Here is a 17,726-nt window from a genome sequence, read left to right as displayed (position 1 = left end):
CCGCTTTACGCCTTCCGAGAAAGCATTGTTTCAAGAATAAAATGATCATGGCTTTCTGCTTCAAAGTAAACTTCGAAGTGAACGCTTATGCCCCATGGCTTCTGTACACTTTTGTTCATAAGGTGTGAATAATGGCAGGGAATAGAGTTAATGCAGATGCCGTCAGTGCCATTCTCAAATGGAGGCCCTAAAGTAAGCTCATTAACTCCAAGGATAATGACAATAAGATATGTACGATAAAATATTGAAAGAAGTTTATTTCTCTGTTTTAACGTTACTAGAAAGCAGATGAATGTGCAGACGCCAATGATTTCAATGCGCAGGCAGGGTCTTCAGGGCTAGCAGGGTGGCAGGACGGGCGCCCTTAGGGGCGTCAGCGGGCGGCCGAGTGGTGCAACGGGCTGGTCGGTGATGACGTGATGGATCTTGAAGGGCGAGTAGCCGCCTTCAGCCGGAGTCGAGCCTAGAAAGTCCAGCCACTTTTGGGGTGAGCAGCCTAGCACGCGGCCTCCGCACATGAGCGTCATGAGCTTAATTCCGAGTACCACACTGCGGACGTCTTTACACGAGTCGTAGACGCCGTGGGCGTAGTCAGGCCGTAGTGCGAACACCATTTCTGAGACGTGCGGGCCAGAGCCCACCTTGGCCGTGGCATTGACGGCCAGGAACTGTGACTGGTCGGGCGAGCAGGTCATGCGGCACAGCAAGTCCTTGAAGTTAAGCATGCAGCCGGGGCACTTTGCCATTCCGAGGCGGGCTGGCTGCTCCAGTTCGCGGGCGAGGTCCTGCACCTGGGACACGTCGCAACACACGGCGCGGCTTCCCTTGACCTCGGCAGCCAGCTGCGGGCAGACGTCGGAGAAGAGCCGCCACGAGGAATCTCCGGCCAGGCGCGAGGGCTGCTGGTGGACCGCGCAGGGAATGGCCTTGTCCGTGTCCTCATCGTCCGCGCAGTGGCCTCGGAAGACGCAGTCGGCCGCCGCGCTCTGGATTACGCACAGCAAGAGTAGCGTGCTCCCTGCTGCAGCGTTCATGGCGCTCGTCTGGCAGGTTCGCTCACGTCTTCACGTCTGGGACGGGTTCCGCGCACTGGTCCCGTGGGTGTCCCGAGGGGCGGCTTTATCGAGGCTACAGGGCTGGCGGCAGGCTGACTGGCTCCGCTGGACCTATTAATAGAAAAGGCATATAAGCCGAGGCGACACTCGAGAGCGAGGGCAGGGGAACAAGGAGAGCACCAAGGAGGAAACGCAGGCTCGCACCGCCCACGAGCGCCGAAAAACGGAGCTCCGAATGATGGCGACTTCCGATAAAGATTATCGCGTTCTGACAATGACCCCCGCAGCGGTGGCTCATCGTCTTGCTGACGCCGTTTTCCCTGCAGGGCGCGGGGTATCACCGCTTGAATAACAACGCGACTGCACCGCACGCAGTGGCGAGAGGAAAAACAATGGATGCGCGCATCCAGCGGCGCAAAAAGTTGGACGCGCTTGCTTTGTTGTTGTTGTCCTTGGGGACGACGGATAAATACGGGCCGCTGCGCTGTCGCCCCGATTTCTCGCTGGAGTCCAAACAAAAAAATATCTCCGCTGTGCCACGGGAAAGTTTCGGTGCCGTTCGCTAACCAAACAGAGAGTCGTCCGGGGCGGCTGATGCCGCTCTTGCTGCCACCTCGAGGCGGGATTGGAGCCCAGGACGTGAGCGGGGCTCTCCTCCCCCGCGGAATGCAAAAGAGGCCCGTGGCGCACTTTCTTGTTTTCTCTCGCGTTTTGTTGCCTGTCGAAACGCCCTGCCAGCGACGCTCCTCGCCTCGGGCTGCTTTTGTTAATCAGAATGATCTCCGGGCGGAACGTTCTCTAGACAAACACGGTGCTGCCTACCTGCGAGAGCCCGCTGACGAGACGCGCACCTGGCTCCCGAGGCCTTGTTTGCCGGGCGGCTTCTTGCGCCCCCGACACTCGCTACCCCCCGCCGCGCCCCGCTCTCCTACGAACACGCGCCCTTTGACGCGCGGACACTTCGGCAGCGTTGTTTCTGCGGAGGCGGATCATTAATGTCGGCCGACTGCTTTTCGAGCCGAGACCTAACGGCGACTTACGTCGCGCGCAAAGTTGCTTTCATGTCTCCCAAAAAAGAATATTGCTACGGAGAAGAAAACTGCCGTAGAAGCGGATTGTCTTTGGAATTTCTTTTAAAGGCTCGGCGCTTGGACTGCTAAACGTAGTTTTTTGACAGATATGTGTTGTATCCTTGGTGGACAAACGTTTCAGTCTGTATATTGGAGCACACAATTTTACTTCCACCACATATCGATAGATGGAGAAAAGTCTGAATAGTTTCATTTATTGTTTATTATGTTGCTTATTTATCAGAAATACGGGTAGCGCTGTGTTTTAGGGAGACTCCGCTAGCCTGAACACTTCTTAAAAAAAAATTTAAGGGAAAAATTAGAGAAGGTCATCACGCGTTTCGTGTGGAGCGGTCTCTAAAACACATGTGCTTTTCACATAATGCTTACCCACTGTTGCCCACCCAGCCATAGGGATTCTTTCTCTGCGTTCCCGACCAGCTTGCCTCTTTATTTAGCGCATAATATTTTGATAGTAGCGATTTTTACGTCTTAGCCGGCGATAAGGCATTTCGTTGCCAACTGTCAAGCGGCCTGCCGTTCTTTACGGTTCTCAATAGAGTGAACCGGTGAGATAAACCAGAGAACAGATTTCACTATAGGTCGTCCTTGAGAGCACAAGTTGAAGCATTTCAGCGCCATGCCGAAGGTCCCCGCCAATTTTTTACTCGTTGATTAGCCTGCGTCAGTAGCTTTTCATTACATGGCATTTGGACACAAGCCTTTGCAACTTTGCGAATATGACAGAATGGTTGCAGTAATCACGGTGACTTGTATGGTGGGGCACGACTCGACAGCGTCCAAGACAAGTAATAGCTTTGAGGGATCGATTTTTCCGTCACATGTATATGAAGAAGATTATCGCGCCAGCACGCAGTGACCGGGCTGTACAAGGCGGTTTCCACCCGGTTTGAGATGTGTGACCTCCTATGTGCGCTTCTATACCATCCCGTTCACCAGCGGATGACAAGGGTCAAATAATATGCGGTCGATTCGAATGAAGTCTTCTCAGGTTTGAAGCTAATTACTACTGAAAGGACAACCCAGAGGGCTATGGAACGAAAAATGGTAGGGGTAACATTAAGAGATAGAAAGCGTGCAGAGTGGGTCAGAGAAATAACTCAAGTTACCGACATTCTAGTGGAAATTAAGAAGAAGAAATGGACATGGGCAGGACATGTAGTGCGAAGAGAGGATAACCGATGGTCGCTGAGGGTAACAAACTGGATTCCAAGGGAAGGAAAGCGTAGCAGGGGGCGGCAGAAAGTTCGGTGGGCGGATGAGATTAAGAAGTTCGCAGGGGTCAAGTGGATGCAGCTAGCACAGAACCGGGTTAATTGGAGAAATATGGGAGAGGCCTTCGCCCTCCAGTGGGTATAATCAGGCTGATGATGATGATGATGACTACTGAAGGGTGCTGCGCTGAATGAAAGTGATTATCTTTCTTCTTCTCAGAATCATGTGGCCGCTGCAGTCTTATTCACTAAAATATCACTCGAAGACGACTACCGTTGTGCAGCGGCCAGGGATGTATTACAGTCGGAGGTCGTTCGCAACCGTTTTACAGCCTTCACGTCGTCGCTCTGCGCATGAGCGCGTCCGCTCTTTGCCCTCCCTTGAGATGGTTGAAAAGAATAACTGCCACGCATATACAGCTGCGTTGGTGAGAGCTGCAAGCGACCAAAGACGGTGGCTGCAAGGCAAACGCATGGCACTTTGCACCCGCATTCGGCGCCTCGTGAAACAAGAAGGGGCCCACACGGAAAACTCTTCAGTGAAGTGAGATTGTGGCTGGCGTGTGAAAATCGCTGACGCTGTGTGTGGGCGAGGTTTTCAATGGAAGTTTGCAAGGTTATTGTGCATGGGGCAAATTTTTAACAGCCACTATAGAGGACGACGCATCTTGTGAAAAAGGTGAGGCTTAGCGTTATTCGATCGGGAAGATGGGGGGGGGGGGGGGGGATAGGAGGGAATTTTACAGCTGCGCTGTGAACTCAAACACAAATATGGAAAAGTCAGTCTAGCCCAACTGGTAAGAAACGATTATCGAGGCAGTATCGCACAGGCAACGAAAAAACACAGGCGGAGTCTGCTGAACGCAGCACACACGTTCATGCTCTTCTTTGCAAAAATTTCAACAGACGGTAGATAGTGTATAGATTGCCTACATACGGCTTAAATTAATACTTGCAAGAGGAGATTTTCATATGTGTTTAAATAGCTAGTAAGCCCATGCGTATAGAAAAAGGTGGCGATGATGAAGGGAGTAAGAAACGGTGTAAAAATTCAAATAGAAAACACACATAATCGTGACGATTCGGACTGAATCGCTTACATTTAGCTTACAATCGCTCCATCCTGAGGCACACGGATAACCTTATGGCCCCACGGTCATTTTGCCAATAGCAAGGCATTACGAACGCGTTAAAACTTCGTGTGCTAAGAACGGTTTTTCAGCTTTGTCGCATGGGCGGAGGTAGCATCAATATTCAATTCTAATTCCGTTCCTTTCGTCACTGATTCAAGAATTACCATGTCCACCGTATTGCTGGAATCGGCCTGAAAGAACGCAGTGCTATGAATGGAGGTACGATGTGATGAAAAATATGCGCACAGCTTTTGTCTATCGTATACATGTCCAGTTGTTTGCTTTGCGACCATATGCATCGGCAGCATTTCAGATATCTTGAGGTTGAGAACAGCTGTCGTCTTTACCTCACCTCTCGGAAAGTTGACTTTCACGTAAGCTCCAAGAAGCATACCCCTTGGTTTCTTGAGGATTTATAAATGCGATGCATGATTAACGACGCCGTTACATACACCGAAGTTACGCTACACAAGCCTTGAGAGTCCTCACTGAGGCACATTTTCAGCGCTCGTGAAACTCACCTCTACCAGAATGCCACCTTCCGACTGCGCACCCACGGGGCGCAAAATTAGAGCCACGCAGCACAGACGGCTGCACATACGCACAGTAGGGTGAGCGTGACTGCAGCCCGCCGACGCAGAGTTGACGCGCGCTCACGGCTCGGCCACGAGAGCATTCCGAATCGGCCGGCCAGCTCCGCGGGCATCGTCCATCTCCCCGCCGGCGGCCCAACGGCACCCAGCCAGCTGAGACACGCCGGGCAATCAACTCACCCGGGGCACAACCGCAGAGCCGATCTGTGGCGGCGGGCGTAGCCTGCGCTGCTGCCGACCGCCTGCGGTTGATGCGCACCAAGTGAAGCGGCTCTGGGCGCTTCCCTGGCCGGCCAAGTCGTGCACGCGCGTTCCAGGGGTCATCAAACACGGAGGCGACTAGACCGCCAAAGAAAAGAAACAGGACGTACGCTGCACTTCCTATGCAGAACTGGCGAGACGGGTTGACGCCCAAGGCATGGCCGGCCGATTGTTTCGAGGATTCTCTCTTAACCGCTCCCTCTTGCAGCTGCCCTTGAACCTTTCTGGCGCCCGATTGGCTTTGACGTCCCTCTTTTACGCGGGCGGCCCCTTGGTAAATGGATGCTTTCGATCTCCCTTACAGTAACGAAGCTAGTCCTACAAGGATGATCATTCAAAGCACAGGCGCAATTTTCCGTATGACATCGTTAGCACTACTAAAGGGTACGTTTGGGTTAACTGCCCTATATCCAGACACAGACTGTGTCCTCAGTGCCTCCTGCTCAATAGGAGACAAAAGAGAATCTGAAGTTGTTTCGTAGCGGGCCGGCATGTTGTAGATATGTTGCCGATAAAGTTCTATTAAAGATTCTAAGAGATTTAGTCCGGGCTCTTGAGATTTCAACTCTTTATAATGCGCTGAAATAGAGAAGCTTACTCTCTGGCGCATACACTTTCATCTCCTCACCCGCCAGCATCAGCGAGTGATACAATTTCAACTGGCCTTCTTTTTACTGTGATGATATTGGCTTGGGCTCCTCTAGTTAAGCAGGGGAAACCAGGGACCGACACTGTTTTCTCTGGCAGCATGACCACGGCAAGCCAAGCACGTGGTTTCAGTTAAAACTCGCCTATTAGGGTTTCTGTACTGAGTCATGGATGATGTCGTAAGTGACATTATTTCGCTGCAAATACCAATACCAAATGTGATGGTGCGTTTCTTCTTAATGCACACAAAATGGCATAAATGTCATCTGCTGGACCACAAGAATGAAGTGAAGTATATGCGTGCTTAACAACATATGCAATAGTACCAAATGATTAACGAGACTACGTAAGGAAGCGCACGCGCAAGCACACACACGAACGCAGGCAAACGCATGCACGCACGCACGCATGCACGCACGCACGCACGTACGCACACACACACACACACACACACACACACACACACACACACACACACACACACACACACACACACACACACACACACACACACACACACACACACACACACACACACACACACACACACACACACACACACACACACACACACACACACACACACACACACACACACACACACACACACACACACACACACACACACACACACACACACACACACACACACACACACACACACACACACACACACACACACACACACACACACACACACACACACACACACACACACACACACACACACACACACACACACACACACGCGCGCGTTTTATTTTCATTGCTTGCACAAATAGTACAAATAGAGTAGACGTGCTACACACGGTGTTCATGTGTGTGTGCGAGTCCTCGCGTTAGCTGCTTTCCCTCATCGCTTCGGCGCTGTTGTGCGAAAAGCATGGCAAACCAACTTTCCCAGCATTGTGCGTGGACAAACCACTGAACCCTCGAACAACGAGGACACTGAAAAAGAGATAAAAACTGTGACTTGCATGCAGCTTCTCGTCATAATAGACGTTGGTGTGCACGCGACGGGGCGTTGAATAAGCTAAGCGGTAGCGATAGGAATCGCGTTTAAAGAATAAGTGCCTAGGCGATAACGATAGTGAGAGTCTCATGGCATACAAGCGGGGCAACGATAATGCTTATGCATCCAAACCTGACATGAGAGAAATGTTGAACTGTGTCGCTGAAAATAAAAAGAAGAACATTATTTGGACATGAGTCTGAATTCTCTCCGGGTGGAAACGACGAAAAATAGACAACGGTGCACGTAGGCACCGGAAGGTTGTCTCGAAGATGGGTGTAAATCATTGCACTTTTGCGCAGTAGTTTGCTAGCCGAGTCAGTAAATACCCCATCGATGTTTAGGAGTTATTTAATAAGGCAGTAATTACTCATTAACACCCATCCAAGCGCAGGCATGCGGCTACAAAGTAAAGCGATGCAACTTTCTCGGAAACTTCATAGGGGCAGAAAAGTTCGTTCTGACACATTATTCGAACCCGGAATCGCCACCCCATCGGGGCAGCCGTTCTCTACCGATTTCGCAGGCTGGGACGGCTTGCATATGGTCTACGGCCCGCTGCTTTTCTTAGCTTATATCAATGATCTGCCGGTTCCTATTTCCGAGAATGCCTCCTTAAAGCTTTTTGCTGGCGATTGCCTACTTTTCAAGAGCGTAAATGAACAGAATGATCACTTCATTTGACAAAATTCACCCTTAGCAGTTCATGAATGGTGTGTTAAATGGGATATGCAATTGAAACTAGAAAAAAAAAAAGAAGAAAACTATCCTGTTGTGCATTTCACGTAAAAAACGTTTTAGTTACTTTTCTTACAGCCCGCTAAACTATTTATTTCAGAAAGTTACTCATTATAAATGCTTAGGACGTACACTAACACATAATTTAACATGGACTGCCCCTATAAATGACATATGTTCCTCCACATTCCAAGCTGCGCTAATTAAGGCGGAAGCTTAAATATGCACCAAGTAAGCTAAAATTTCCTGCATACGTAACATTTATTAGGTCTAAATTAGGGTTCGCGTCGGTTTCATGGGATCCATTTATAAAGAAAGATGTATACCGGATAGGAGATGGTGCAAAGGAAAGCTGTCAGGTTTATTTATAACAAATACTGGAGATCAGACTCACCCTCGACTCTAATGGAAGTCAACCATATCCCATTACTTGAAGTACGCAGAAAAATGCCCCGTTTATTGTTTATGCATAACCATTTGACACATAAATTAAACATGCCTCGACCCATAATTCTCTAATAGTTGTCGCGCCGAACACATAATTCTCGAAGTAAACTGCTCGAACCCATTTTTTGCAAGGACTGACACTTATCAAGTAGCTTTTTTTTCCGCGGACCGTTTCCGATTGAAACTGTCTTCCTGAGGCCATTTTACAGTCTCCCAATTTTAGTAAAGCTCTAGAGGAGCATTGTCTTGAGTAAATAATTAAGTGCTGCATTTGTTGTTTTTGGTTAGCGATTGCAACTGCATGAACTGCCTATTTATTGTTTTTTTTTACCTGTGAATCCTTCAATGTCTTGTATTGCCCCTCCTGCATGGGCCAATATATTGGCCTGCAGTATTTTCAAATAAATAAAACAAATATGGGCTTGAGCAACGTTGAGATTTTGATGGGGGCGGGGAGCGTGTCTGTACATACTTTTTTAATTCGCTGTAGTGTTCCTTAATTGTGACTTTATAGGCCGGTATCTCGTCCCACATCGGCAGGCTTGACCACGGGATCACAGGCGCCCGAATGTGAATATCGCGGGCTAGCTGATACGCCAGCTCATCTTCCATGATCCCTGCATGGCCAGAGACAGTGACTGACGATGAAACCAAGGAGTGTAGGGCGTCGTCTAGCTGAGCTTCTAGGTCAGAAGGAATAGCCGCCATTGAGTTAGTCTAAATGGTGTACGAAAAAGTGCGAGGAAGCTCAGAAAGGGACATGATGCTATGAAGATAGATCCAAGCTCTAGAGTAGCGATGAGAAGAATCCGGAACTAGAGGCTTGTACACGAGAGCAAGATGCTATAAGACAAGGAAATTTCAATACTGGTCGAACAAATCGCACAGGTACGCCACAAGAAAGCGAGTGCAGTTGAAGGACGCTGGGAAAGCTCGGATAAACAGAGATGTATCGCAGGAAGTATGACAGCAAAGTCTATGGTTCCGAAATGTAAGTCTGCCGCTAGCATAAGAAAACGAAAAGTGGTTCTGTAGTATAGGATAAAAGTTAGAAAACAGCAGTTGCTAACCACGGGCAGTGGCACACGGCGTATGCATTGCTCTTCGTAACAGTAAACAGAACAGTTTTTAATATTTTGCTACGCAACGCAAATCAGACGCATCAAATTTCTTGAGCTTTTAAGTTGGTCTGATGGTTAGCATTTAGGTAATCAGGAAGCCTTTAACTGCGGACTACGCACTGACTGCCGACTTGAGTTGTATTCGACTATAAACACCCTTGCACAACTGACACATTCAGAGAAGTGTACATACATCATGGTTATAAATGTCCGCAAAATATACAATAGATTGCATAGCGGAACTGCAGAAGGCTTCGTAAATATATTGGGAAATTTAAGTCAAAATTATTTTTATTTGAAATACTGCGGACCTGCATGGTCCTAGCAGGAGGGGCACATTCAAACATTTTGCAATACAAGAAATGACAAGCATATGCATAGAGAAAAAAAATAATAAGTCAGACAATCAATCAATCAGAATTGAAGATATAGACAGGCATCGCAACACAGCCAAAACTCATGAAATAAGGAGATGACGTTGCAAAATTGCTGGACAGAAAAATATGAGAAGGTAAAGCATTCCATTCGGATACAGTTCTGGGGAAGTAACTATTTTTAAATGTGTTTGTGCAGGCGAAAATTGGTGCCAGTGAGTGTTCCTTCGTATGTCTGGTTCTCCTCGAACAATGAGCTTTGACGCATTTCGGCAACTTCATTTTTATTTTTCCTTGTAGGCAGTGATGAATCAAGATGAGGCGACTAACCTTCCTTCGGGATTCTAGGGTGTGTATGGTGTGTTGTTTCATAAGCTTCGATGGTGAATCATGTCTCCTATATTTGCCAAATATAAATCGCACAGCTTTTCTTTGCACGCGCTCGAGTTGTATGATATCTTTTTTATTATGGGGCGTCCCATACAATTGCCGCATACTCAAGTTTAGCTCTTACGCAGTTGTTGTAGGCAAGACGCTTAGTACTGGCAGGAGCATTCCTAAGTTTTTGCTTAAGAAATCACAGTTTGCGAAGTGCAACAGCTGAAGTTTCTGGTATGTGTTTCAACAAGTTAATTTATTTGTAAGCATAACCCCTAAGTATGTATATGACTCCACCTCTAAGATATCATTGTTGTTAAGCTGATGTGTAAAGGAACACGGGTATATTTTCCTTGTTACTCTTAAGAGTACCGTTTTATCAGTGTTTAACTGCATACCCCAATTTGTATACCAGTGAGAAATAGCTTCTAAAGTATCCTGCAATATTTCTTGATCCTTTGTGCACGTAATTTCTTTAAAAACAACACAGTCGTCGGCAGATAATAGGGCAGAAACCTGCGCAGGAATAACATCTAACAGGTCATTGATGAAAATTAAAAAAAGGAGCGGGCCCAAGACACTTCCCTGAGGGACACCAGAAGTAACATCTAACATCCGAAGAGAACAGTTCCTGATGGTGACGTATTGTTTCTTATCACTAAGGTAGGCTTAGATCCAGTGGACAATACTTTGAGGAATACCAATACATTCCAGTTTCAACAACTGTTTTGCATGTGAAACCCGGTCAAAAGCTCTAAAGAAGTCTAGGAACAACACATCAAGCTGACCGTTCCCGTCCAACACACATCCCAGTTCATGCACAGTCGATAGCAGTTGTGTGACAGTTGATAGCCCTTTTCGAAAGCCATGTTGTAGTTCAGATAATACCTTGTTGGCTTCCAAGTGTTGCCAAATATATGATGCTACAACGTGTTCCAGCATTTTACAGCACGTACTTGTTATTGAGATTGGACGATAATTCGCGACAGATAACGGTTCACCTTTTTTCAAAACTGGGACAATACGTGCCATGCGTCATAGTGCTGGTATTTCACCCGAATGTAGCGATAACTGGAAAAGTTTAGTCAGAAATGCCGATATCTGTTCTGCGTAACGCTTTAGAAAAGCATTTGGTAATTCATCCGTTGCCTGCTGATTTGCTGTCGTCAATTTCTAAAAGCATGGCTACGACTCCTTCAGGATTAACTTTAATACTTTGCGATTCTGTACAGATTCAACACTGAAGTTCGTATTGTTCAGGCTGTGAAAAAATGCTCTGGAAAAACGTGTTAAAGCGTTCCGCTATCTCCCAAGCGTCAGCAGTTGGAAGTTTCGCCAATATTTATTTTCTCGATGTCAAGATGGCTCTTTTTTAAATAGCGCCAAAACTTTGGACATCGTTGCGAATGAACTTGTTTAGACCATCGGGGAAGTAACTTCTCCTTGATTGGTTTATTTGACGTAACATTTCATGTTTTAGGTTCGCAAAAACAGGCGTTGACTTCTTGTTTTGCTTCCTTAGCCTCCTAATTTTACGCTTAATGTGAATAATTTCCCTGGTTATCCAAGGGTTACGGCTACGCTTGCGGACTTGTTTCGATGGGACAAACCTATCGATACAAAACCTAACTGCACTACAAAATTTAGCCCACAAAGCTTCGACATCATCTTCAGCTGCATTAAGAACCAAGTCCAGATGGTCAATAATTGAGGTGTCATCTGCCCAAAAGAAATCTTTTCTAAGAACAACTGATTTTGGCGGTTTAGCTTGTTTAGAGGGTAAATATGGAGGAGAAGTATATTAACTTATGGTCCGATATTCCGTTTATACGCCAAGTTACTAAGCGAATAGCAAGAGCTTGTTAGCGGCGCTAAAATCAGTGGAATATCGTATATAGGCAGTTAGCAACGATCACCTTTTTTGTCTCTTTTGCGTAGCTGGCAAGTTTCGTGAAACAACAGCACCAAGGCGTCGAGCCAACAGAAGCCCCAGGGGCGTGAGACAAAAAAAAAAAAAAAAAAAAAAAATCTTTCAATTTTCACGTGGGAGCTTTTTGTCAGAGAATGAGTTACGAATAATTCTTGAGCGCTGGTTAGAAGTCGCACATTCGTGCTCCCTTTTCCTAGCAGTGCTAATAGCACTGCTTCTTCAGAGTTATACAGAATTTCTGCCGAGAACATTTTGGCATTCAACTTTTCATGCGAGCTCCATTAAGTAATGAGTGCACGGTGTGTGAACGATACGATGCGAATTAGCGACACTATAGGGCAATATATAAGGGCAAAATAATTTGGATGACGCAGGAAAGCAGAAGCGACTTGGACGGCACTGACTGATAAGCGATAATGAGCGAAGATGGAACACACAACTGCCCGTTCGCCTGCCTACCAGCCTGCCTGCTGAACAGGCGGAACAGGTAGATACGCACGGCAAGCGGAAAATGCCTCGTTATCAGAGACTTTGCCGAGTTCTCATCATGTCAATTAGTCGTATATTCACACAATGACATTCATCGTTCCGTGCTAGTCTTGTCACTGCGTCTCGAGCAATATCGCGTAGCAACGCATGTTGCAGAAATCTCAGTGTACCCTCAACGCCATAAACTGAATTCCTATTTACAAAATCCACGATATGGAGCTATTCATGCGCTTTTGGCGTGGCTGCACACAGCTCTGCTTGAATGTAACAGGTGACATCCTCTTGAGCCTTGCAAGATGATACAAGGCTTTTCTAAGGTTTCTTGCCAACAACGAGCTTGCAAAAATCTCTTAGCAAATAGACTTTTATGATGCCTACAGCATGTAGAGAGCCTGATACTTCTAGACTAAAATGACGTGGGCTTAATTGCACAATCAGCTCAGCCGTGGTCTGATCAGCTCCGGGTCTGCTCAACGTCTTATGTTTTACATCGAACAATTAGATTATCTCTCAGTCTTGATGTCTATATAGAAATGAAGATAATACAGAAAAGCACTTACAGTATGTCACCGCTTTTCTCAGACAGAGTACGTTCGACACTATATATATATATATATATATATATATATATATATATATATATATATATATATATATATATATATATATATATATATATATATATATAGTGTCGAACGTAAGCGGTGACATACTGTAAGTGCTTTTCTGTATTATCCATAGTGCTTTTGTATATAAGTGCTTTTTAAGTTCTATTTAAGTGCTGTTCTGTATATATATGTGGAAGCGATTCTATAGGGCCTGCATGAACTGGTGTACATATATCTAGGCTGACAAGGAAACATCAGAGGTGTTTAATTACAACTGTACACGAATCCGGATTTATCTGAAACGCGAACCGCCGTAGGGACTATTCAGGAGCAGCTCGTAATGCGAGGTAAGTGCTTACGTGGCGATAATTACCTTCCACTAATTCGCATTGACGCACGTAAAGTTCACAACTATAAACGGTGAATGTAAAAGAAGAGAAGAAAGAAGAGAAATGGAAGAATAAAAGAGGAGTGCCACGTCTCATGGGTCTATTACTGCAACGAAAGTGTTTCGAAGGCGCGAAGTGTTACAAGTTAAGCACTGGAGATAGTCAGTGGTAGGATGAGGCCCATAAATTGGTGGTATAGAAAGCCTGCAAAAGGGATGCTTCAAATTTGATGGATGTTTTCTCGCCCCGTGCGTCGTCTTTTAGCCACAGCCTGCGGCACGTCTCGTTCGCCCTGCAGTGTTGGCCATCGCAGCAGGCCTTTGTCTCGCATCTGCAGCTACAGATCCCATCAATTATTAGCCGGGCTCGAGTTACGATTCGGTGGCTAGCGGCCCGTCCATCATAGGCGCCTGTGAGAGGCGACGGCGTCTGCCTACACAAAGCTCCGCATGCAGTCGCTCAACTCCGACTGGAAACGGCGCGCTCTCTCTAATTCAGTTTTCACTCCAACTGCTGCCTGCCTTTTAATTGCTCGTCACGGGTAAGAAGCATTTTCCCTCAGTCACCGCGCATCACGAACGCCATCTGAGGGCCGTGATGGATGGCAGCCGAATTTTGTTGGAATCGTGACAGTGGCAATCCGGGCCGCCGGCACGACCCGCGGCGGCCGCGCCTGATGGATAGGGGGGGAAGGGGGGGAGGGGCATCACGATGTGTCGTTTCATTATGGGCCGGCAATTAGCTTGTTCCGAAATAGATAAATCGGAAGACGCCGCCGCGGGCTATGCTCGCTCTGCGGTTTACTTCCCCGTTTGTGCATCACCTCGTCTTATACCAGTGAAAACCGCTCGTTTCGGAGCCTTTCTTCTTTGAAGCAATCACGAGAGAACGGTGTGTTCCATCTCTTCTGACAGCGCCCTTATACAACAGTGGGCCGCGTTTTTATTTCTCACGTCTTCATATTCCTCCGTCCTCAGTAGCAACACCGCTGCCACCTTCAAAGCGCTGTCGCGTTGCTGTCGCCAAGCGATGTCCGCTAGTTTTTATTTGGTTGCTGCCACTCAAATGTTCATAGGAGAAGAGGCTAGGGCCTGACAGTGGCACAGGTTGGCTCTTGCGGGCCAAAGGAGCTCTGAAACTTGTATGTTAGGCGGGAAAAGACTGAACGATCGTTAGCGCTCGGCACTTTTTTTTTTCTTAGTCATTACTGAATAGGCAGTTATATGCTAAACGAAAACATCAGTCTGCATGATTCGGAACTCTTCTGAGGCTTGTACGCCAGGTTTCTTGTGGTATCAATTTTTAGGTTGCGCTGCAGCACACCTAGATAATAACGAAAAGCCACCTACGTCTTTATAAGAATTCACTATTGGAAGATGAGGAAGTAGCGGGTGAAAGAAGAACTAACTTTGATATACTGTACATATATTGGGATCCATGTGAGCTGAAAACGAGCAGAGAAAAGGCGTGGTAATTCGTCATCAATGCCTGGGCAATCGATGGGAATCGATTATTGCAGTGCCGCTATAACCTGCGTTTCTCGCGCTCCATATTTTTTTTTTTCTTATTTAGTGCAGAGTCGTTGCCTGCGTTACGAATAGACAATCGAAAATAAATCGCACAACACATACGATATGCTTAAGACATGAAACACAGCGTGTAAAAAGACTATACGTAGCCCAGTAACTGCGTACGAGAAGTAGGATAATCCGCGGTGGCGGAAAGTGATGATGCTGCGTGTTCTCCGTGTGTTCTGGATTTACTGCAACAAATACTGGGTGCATGCGTTTAGATGCTGGAAAGCGCTCCTATTCAGATCACGCTCCGATCAACGGCTAAATGCTTATTTTCACCCGCAGAGTTATGGAGTAGATGATGGCCATCGTCACCAGCATGGGATCATCGACAATGTGGACGATTAGCGAATTATATTAAAAAAAAAAAAATGTGTGCCGTGCGCTATTTCCTGTGACAAACAGGGGATAAGAGCTTCAAGGCTTGTGTTCAGAAACAATAGAATGACGCATTCAGGCTTGTGATAAAATTAACGCGAGCTCAGTTACAATCTGGCGTGAGCGGATAAGTCCATCACTGAATGTTGACGTCGTCGCTTGAATAAAAGCAATGCGTTTGGGTGTGCCAGAATACGCCCCCAAGGAACTATGTCCAGGATTTGTTTTTACACCGAGACTTTATTTGAGATCCACTCCTACTTAATATTAAAACTAAGATATGAAGACGCTTGCCCAGTATTGCGAATGTTTGTCTTTGCAAGCTATTATGATCTGTTAATAACTTAACCACGATAGCTTGGTCACGGTGGATGTCGAGAAGCTGAAGCCGTTCTACCCGGTTGAGCACATGCATCATTATTTTTTAATTGTTACAATACAATAATAAAGATCCGCATTTGTGTGCGAGAATTGCAATCTTTGCGCTATAGCCTTGTCATGAGTTTACAGCGCCTCCGTGGTAATTTTTTTCTTCGAAGCTTTGTTCGACAGAAGTTTCAGACGGAAAATTGTAGCTCATATTATAATGCTTCTCCTTAGTCGTGTGATATTTAAGAGAGGATTTTGAGTCCACACTTATGGACGCCGTTAATTAAACAGCTGACAGATCAGGGGCAGCTCATATCCTCGATATAAAGGCCACTGTTGCAGCCTTCTCTGCTGATTACGCGCGCTATCGCGGTCAGGTCGATCCGCGTTATCGCCACAGGTAACGGCCACAACATAGCTGTTGCGAAAGCGCGGAGGAACCTCCGGGGAGTATAAATGGTGAAGTCGCGGAGCACCGTATTCAGCAGACAGGTATCCTGCGACAAGCACTTGTCAATATGTACGGCCAGTGGCTATTCGCCCTCGCAGTGGGTATCGCGTTCGTGTCGTCGGCATGGGCCGACTGCGTCTCGTACGGGTACTGCGGCAAGGACGACGACTCCGGCAAGCCACTGCCATGCGTGGTGAAGCGCGAGCCTGTCTCGATCGACAAGAGCGTCATTGAAGGCGCTTGCCCCGCACTGCTCGACTCCAGCGGTAGTTCGGTGCCTGCCTGCTGCGACGTGAAGCAAGCGGAGGTGTTCAAGTCCGAGTACAAGTCCCTGACAAGCCTGGGTGTGGGCAAGAACAGCGCCTGCTTCCGCAACTTCCAGAATCTCGTCTGCCAGGCCTTCTGCTCGCCCCGTCAGTCGGAATTCCTCGCCATCAACGGCACCGTCCAGAAGGAAGGGTTCGAGCACCCCTCCGCTAGGGAGTCGGTCTATGCCGTGGACAAGGCGTTCGCAGAACGGGTGTACGCCACCTGCAAGGATGTCCGCACCTGGGTCTTCGGAATCAAGTTGATGAGGTACATGTGCGGCAAGCACGGCAACAGTAACTGCAACGCTGAGCGGCTCCTGGAATTCGTCGGCTCCACTTGGTCGGAAGGCGGCTACTCGCCACTCAAGATCCGACACGTCCTCACCGAGAGCCCGATCACTGTGGCCGGCAAGAAGCTGGAGCCGTTCAAACCAAAGAAGATCCACTAACTACGGTCGGAGATGGTACAATAAATTGGCAAGACTTCGTGCAGAACACTCTGTAAGGTCTGTTTTTATTTTGTATTCCCCCTTTATCATGAGCGGAATTTTGCGCTCGGCGTGGACTTTCGTCGACACACCGAGCGCAAAATTCGGCCTTCGACACATTGAACACCTGTCAGAAGCTACCGTTGGGCATGAGTCTCGATCTGTAATGATGAGCCCGCATTCTGAGTTTCCGTCGTTTCCCGATGTGTGGTTTTCGCCGTTTTCGCTTCATCTGATTTCTGGAAACGCCGGAACCAGAAATGGGGCAACCGAGCTGTCATCAGCTTCCGATGTTCCCATTAATCATATGACTCGATGTGAGGCCGGAAACGACACTTCTGAAAACGACTCAAACGCTGATTACGGGCCTTCATTTGTGGCAGAATCTGACCGAGGAAGATGTAACCTCCGTTCCACGCTGCTTGCGATAACGTTACGCGTTGTTTCCGATAACGTTCGATACATTCAGGCAGAAACCTGCGTCGTTCTCTTTGAGACATATGTCACACGCTTTAGTGTTGAGAACAAGCGAAGGGAATCTCAAATCCCTGCGCAGGTTCATGTATAAGTGTTCTCATTGTAAACGGAGTTTATTAGTGCCCCATCATTATTTTGACCCCTAGCATAAAGACTACGCGTTGAAAGAAAAAAATAAATGAGCTTTGAAGGGACATTAT

At 47.2% G+C, this 17,726-nt stretch overlaps 2 protein-coding genes across 2 annotated transcripts in view; one reads left to right on the top strand and one right to left on the bottom strand.

The window, feature by feature from the left end:
• Positions 1-239: 239 nt before the first annotated feature.
• The window catches only part of LOC146205760 (NPC intracellular cholesterol transporter 1-like), a 54,975-nt gene continuing 37,488 nt past the window's right edge, over positions 240-17,726 (bottom strand). Inside the window, exon 2 of the mRNA XM_084586955.1 lies at positions 240-1,166. Within this exon, the coding sequence (XP_084443081.1) occupies positions 339-1,034 (696 nt within the window). The 5' untranslated portion in view covers positions 1,035-1,166 and the 3' untranslated portion in view covers positions 240-338. The remainder of the gene's footprint in view (positions 1,167-17,726) is intronic.
• LOC146205761 (NPC intracellular cholesterol transporter 1-like) lies at positions 16,274-17,056 on the top strand. The gene has a single exon (XM_084590431.1). It carries the CDS (start codon positions 16,321-16,323, stop codon positions 17,008-17,010), a length of 690 nt encoding a protein of 229 aa, XP_084446557.1. The 5' UTR covers positions 16,274-16,320; the 3' UTR covers positions 17,011-17,056.

The sequence above is a fragment of the Amblyomma maculatum genome, chromosome 1 (genome assembly GCF_055883805.1).
Source record: "Amblyomma maculatum isolate TAMU_Amacu chromosome 1, ASM5588380v1, whole genome shotgun sequence".
NCBI classification, from domain to species: domain Eukaryota; kingdom Metazoa; phylum Arthropoda; class Arachnida; order Ixodida; family Ixodidae; genus Amblyomma; species Amblyomma maculatum.
The sequence above is the reverse complement of the archived record's forward strand: the minus strand, read 5'-3'. Positions and strand labels throughout refer to the sequence as shown.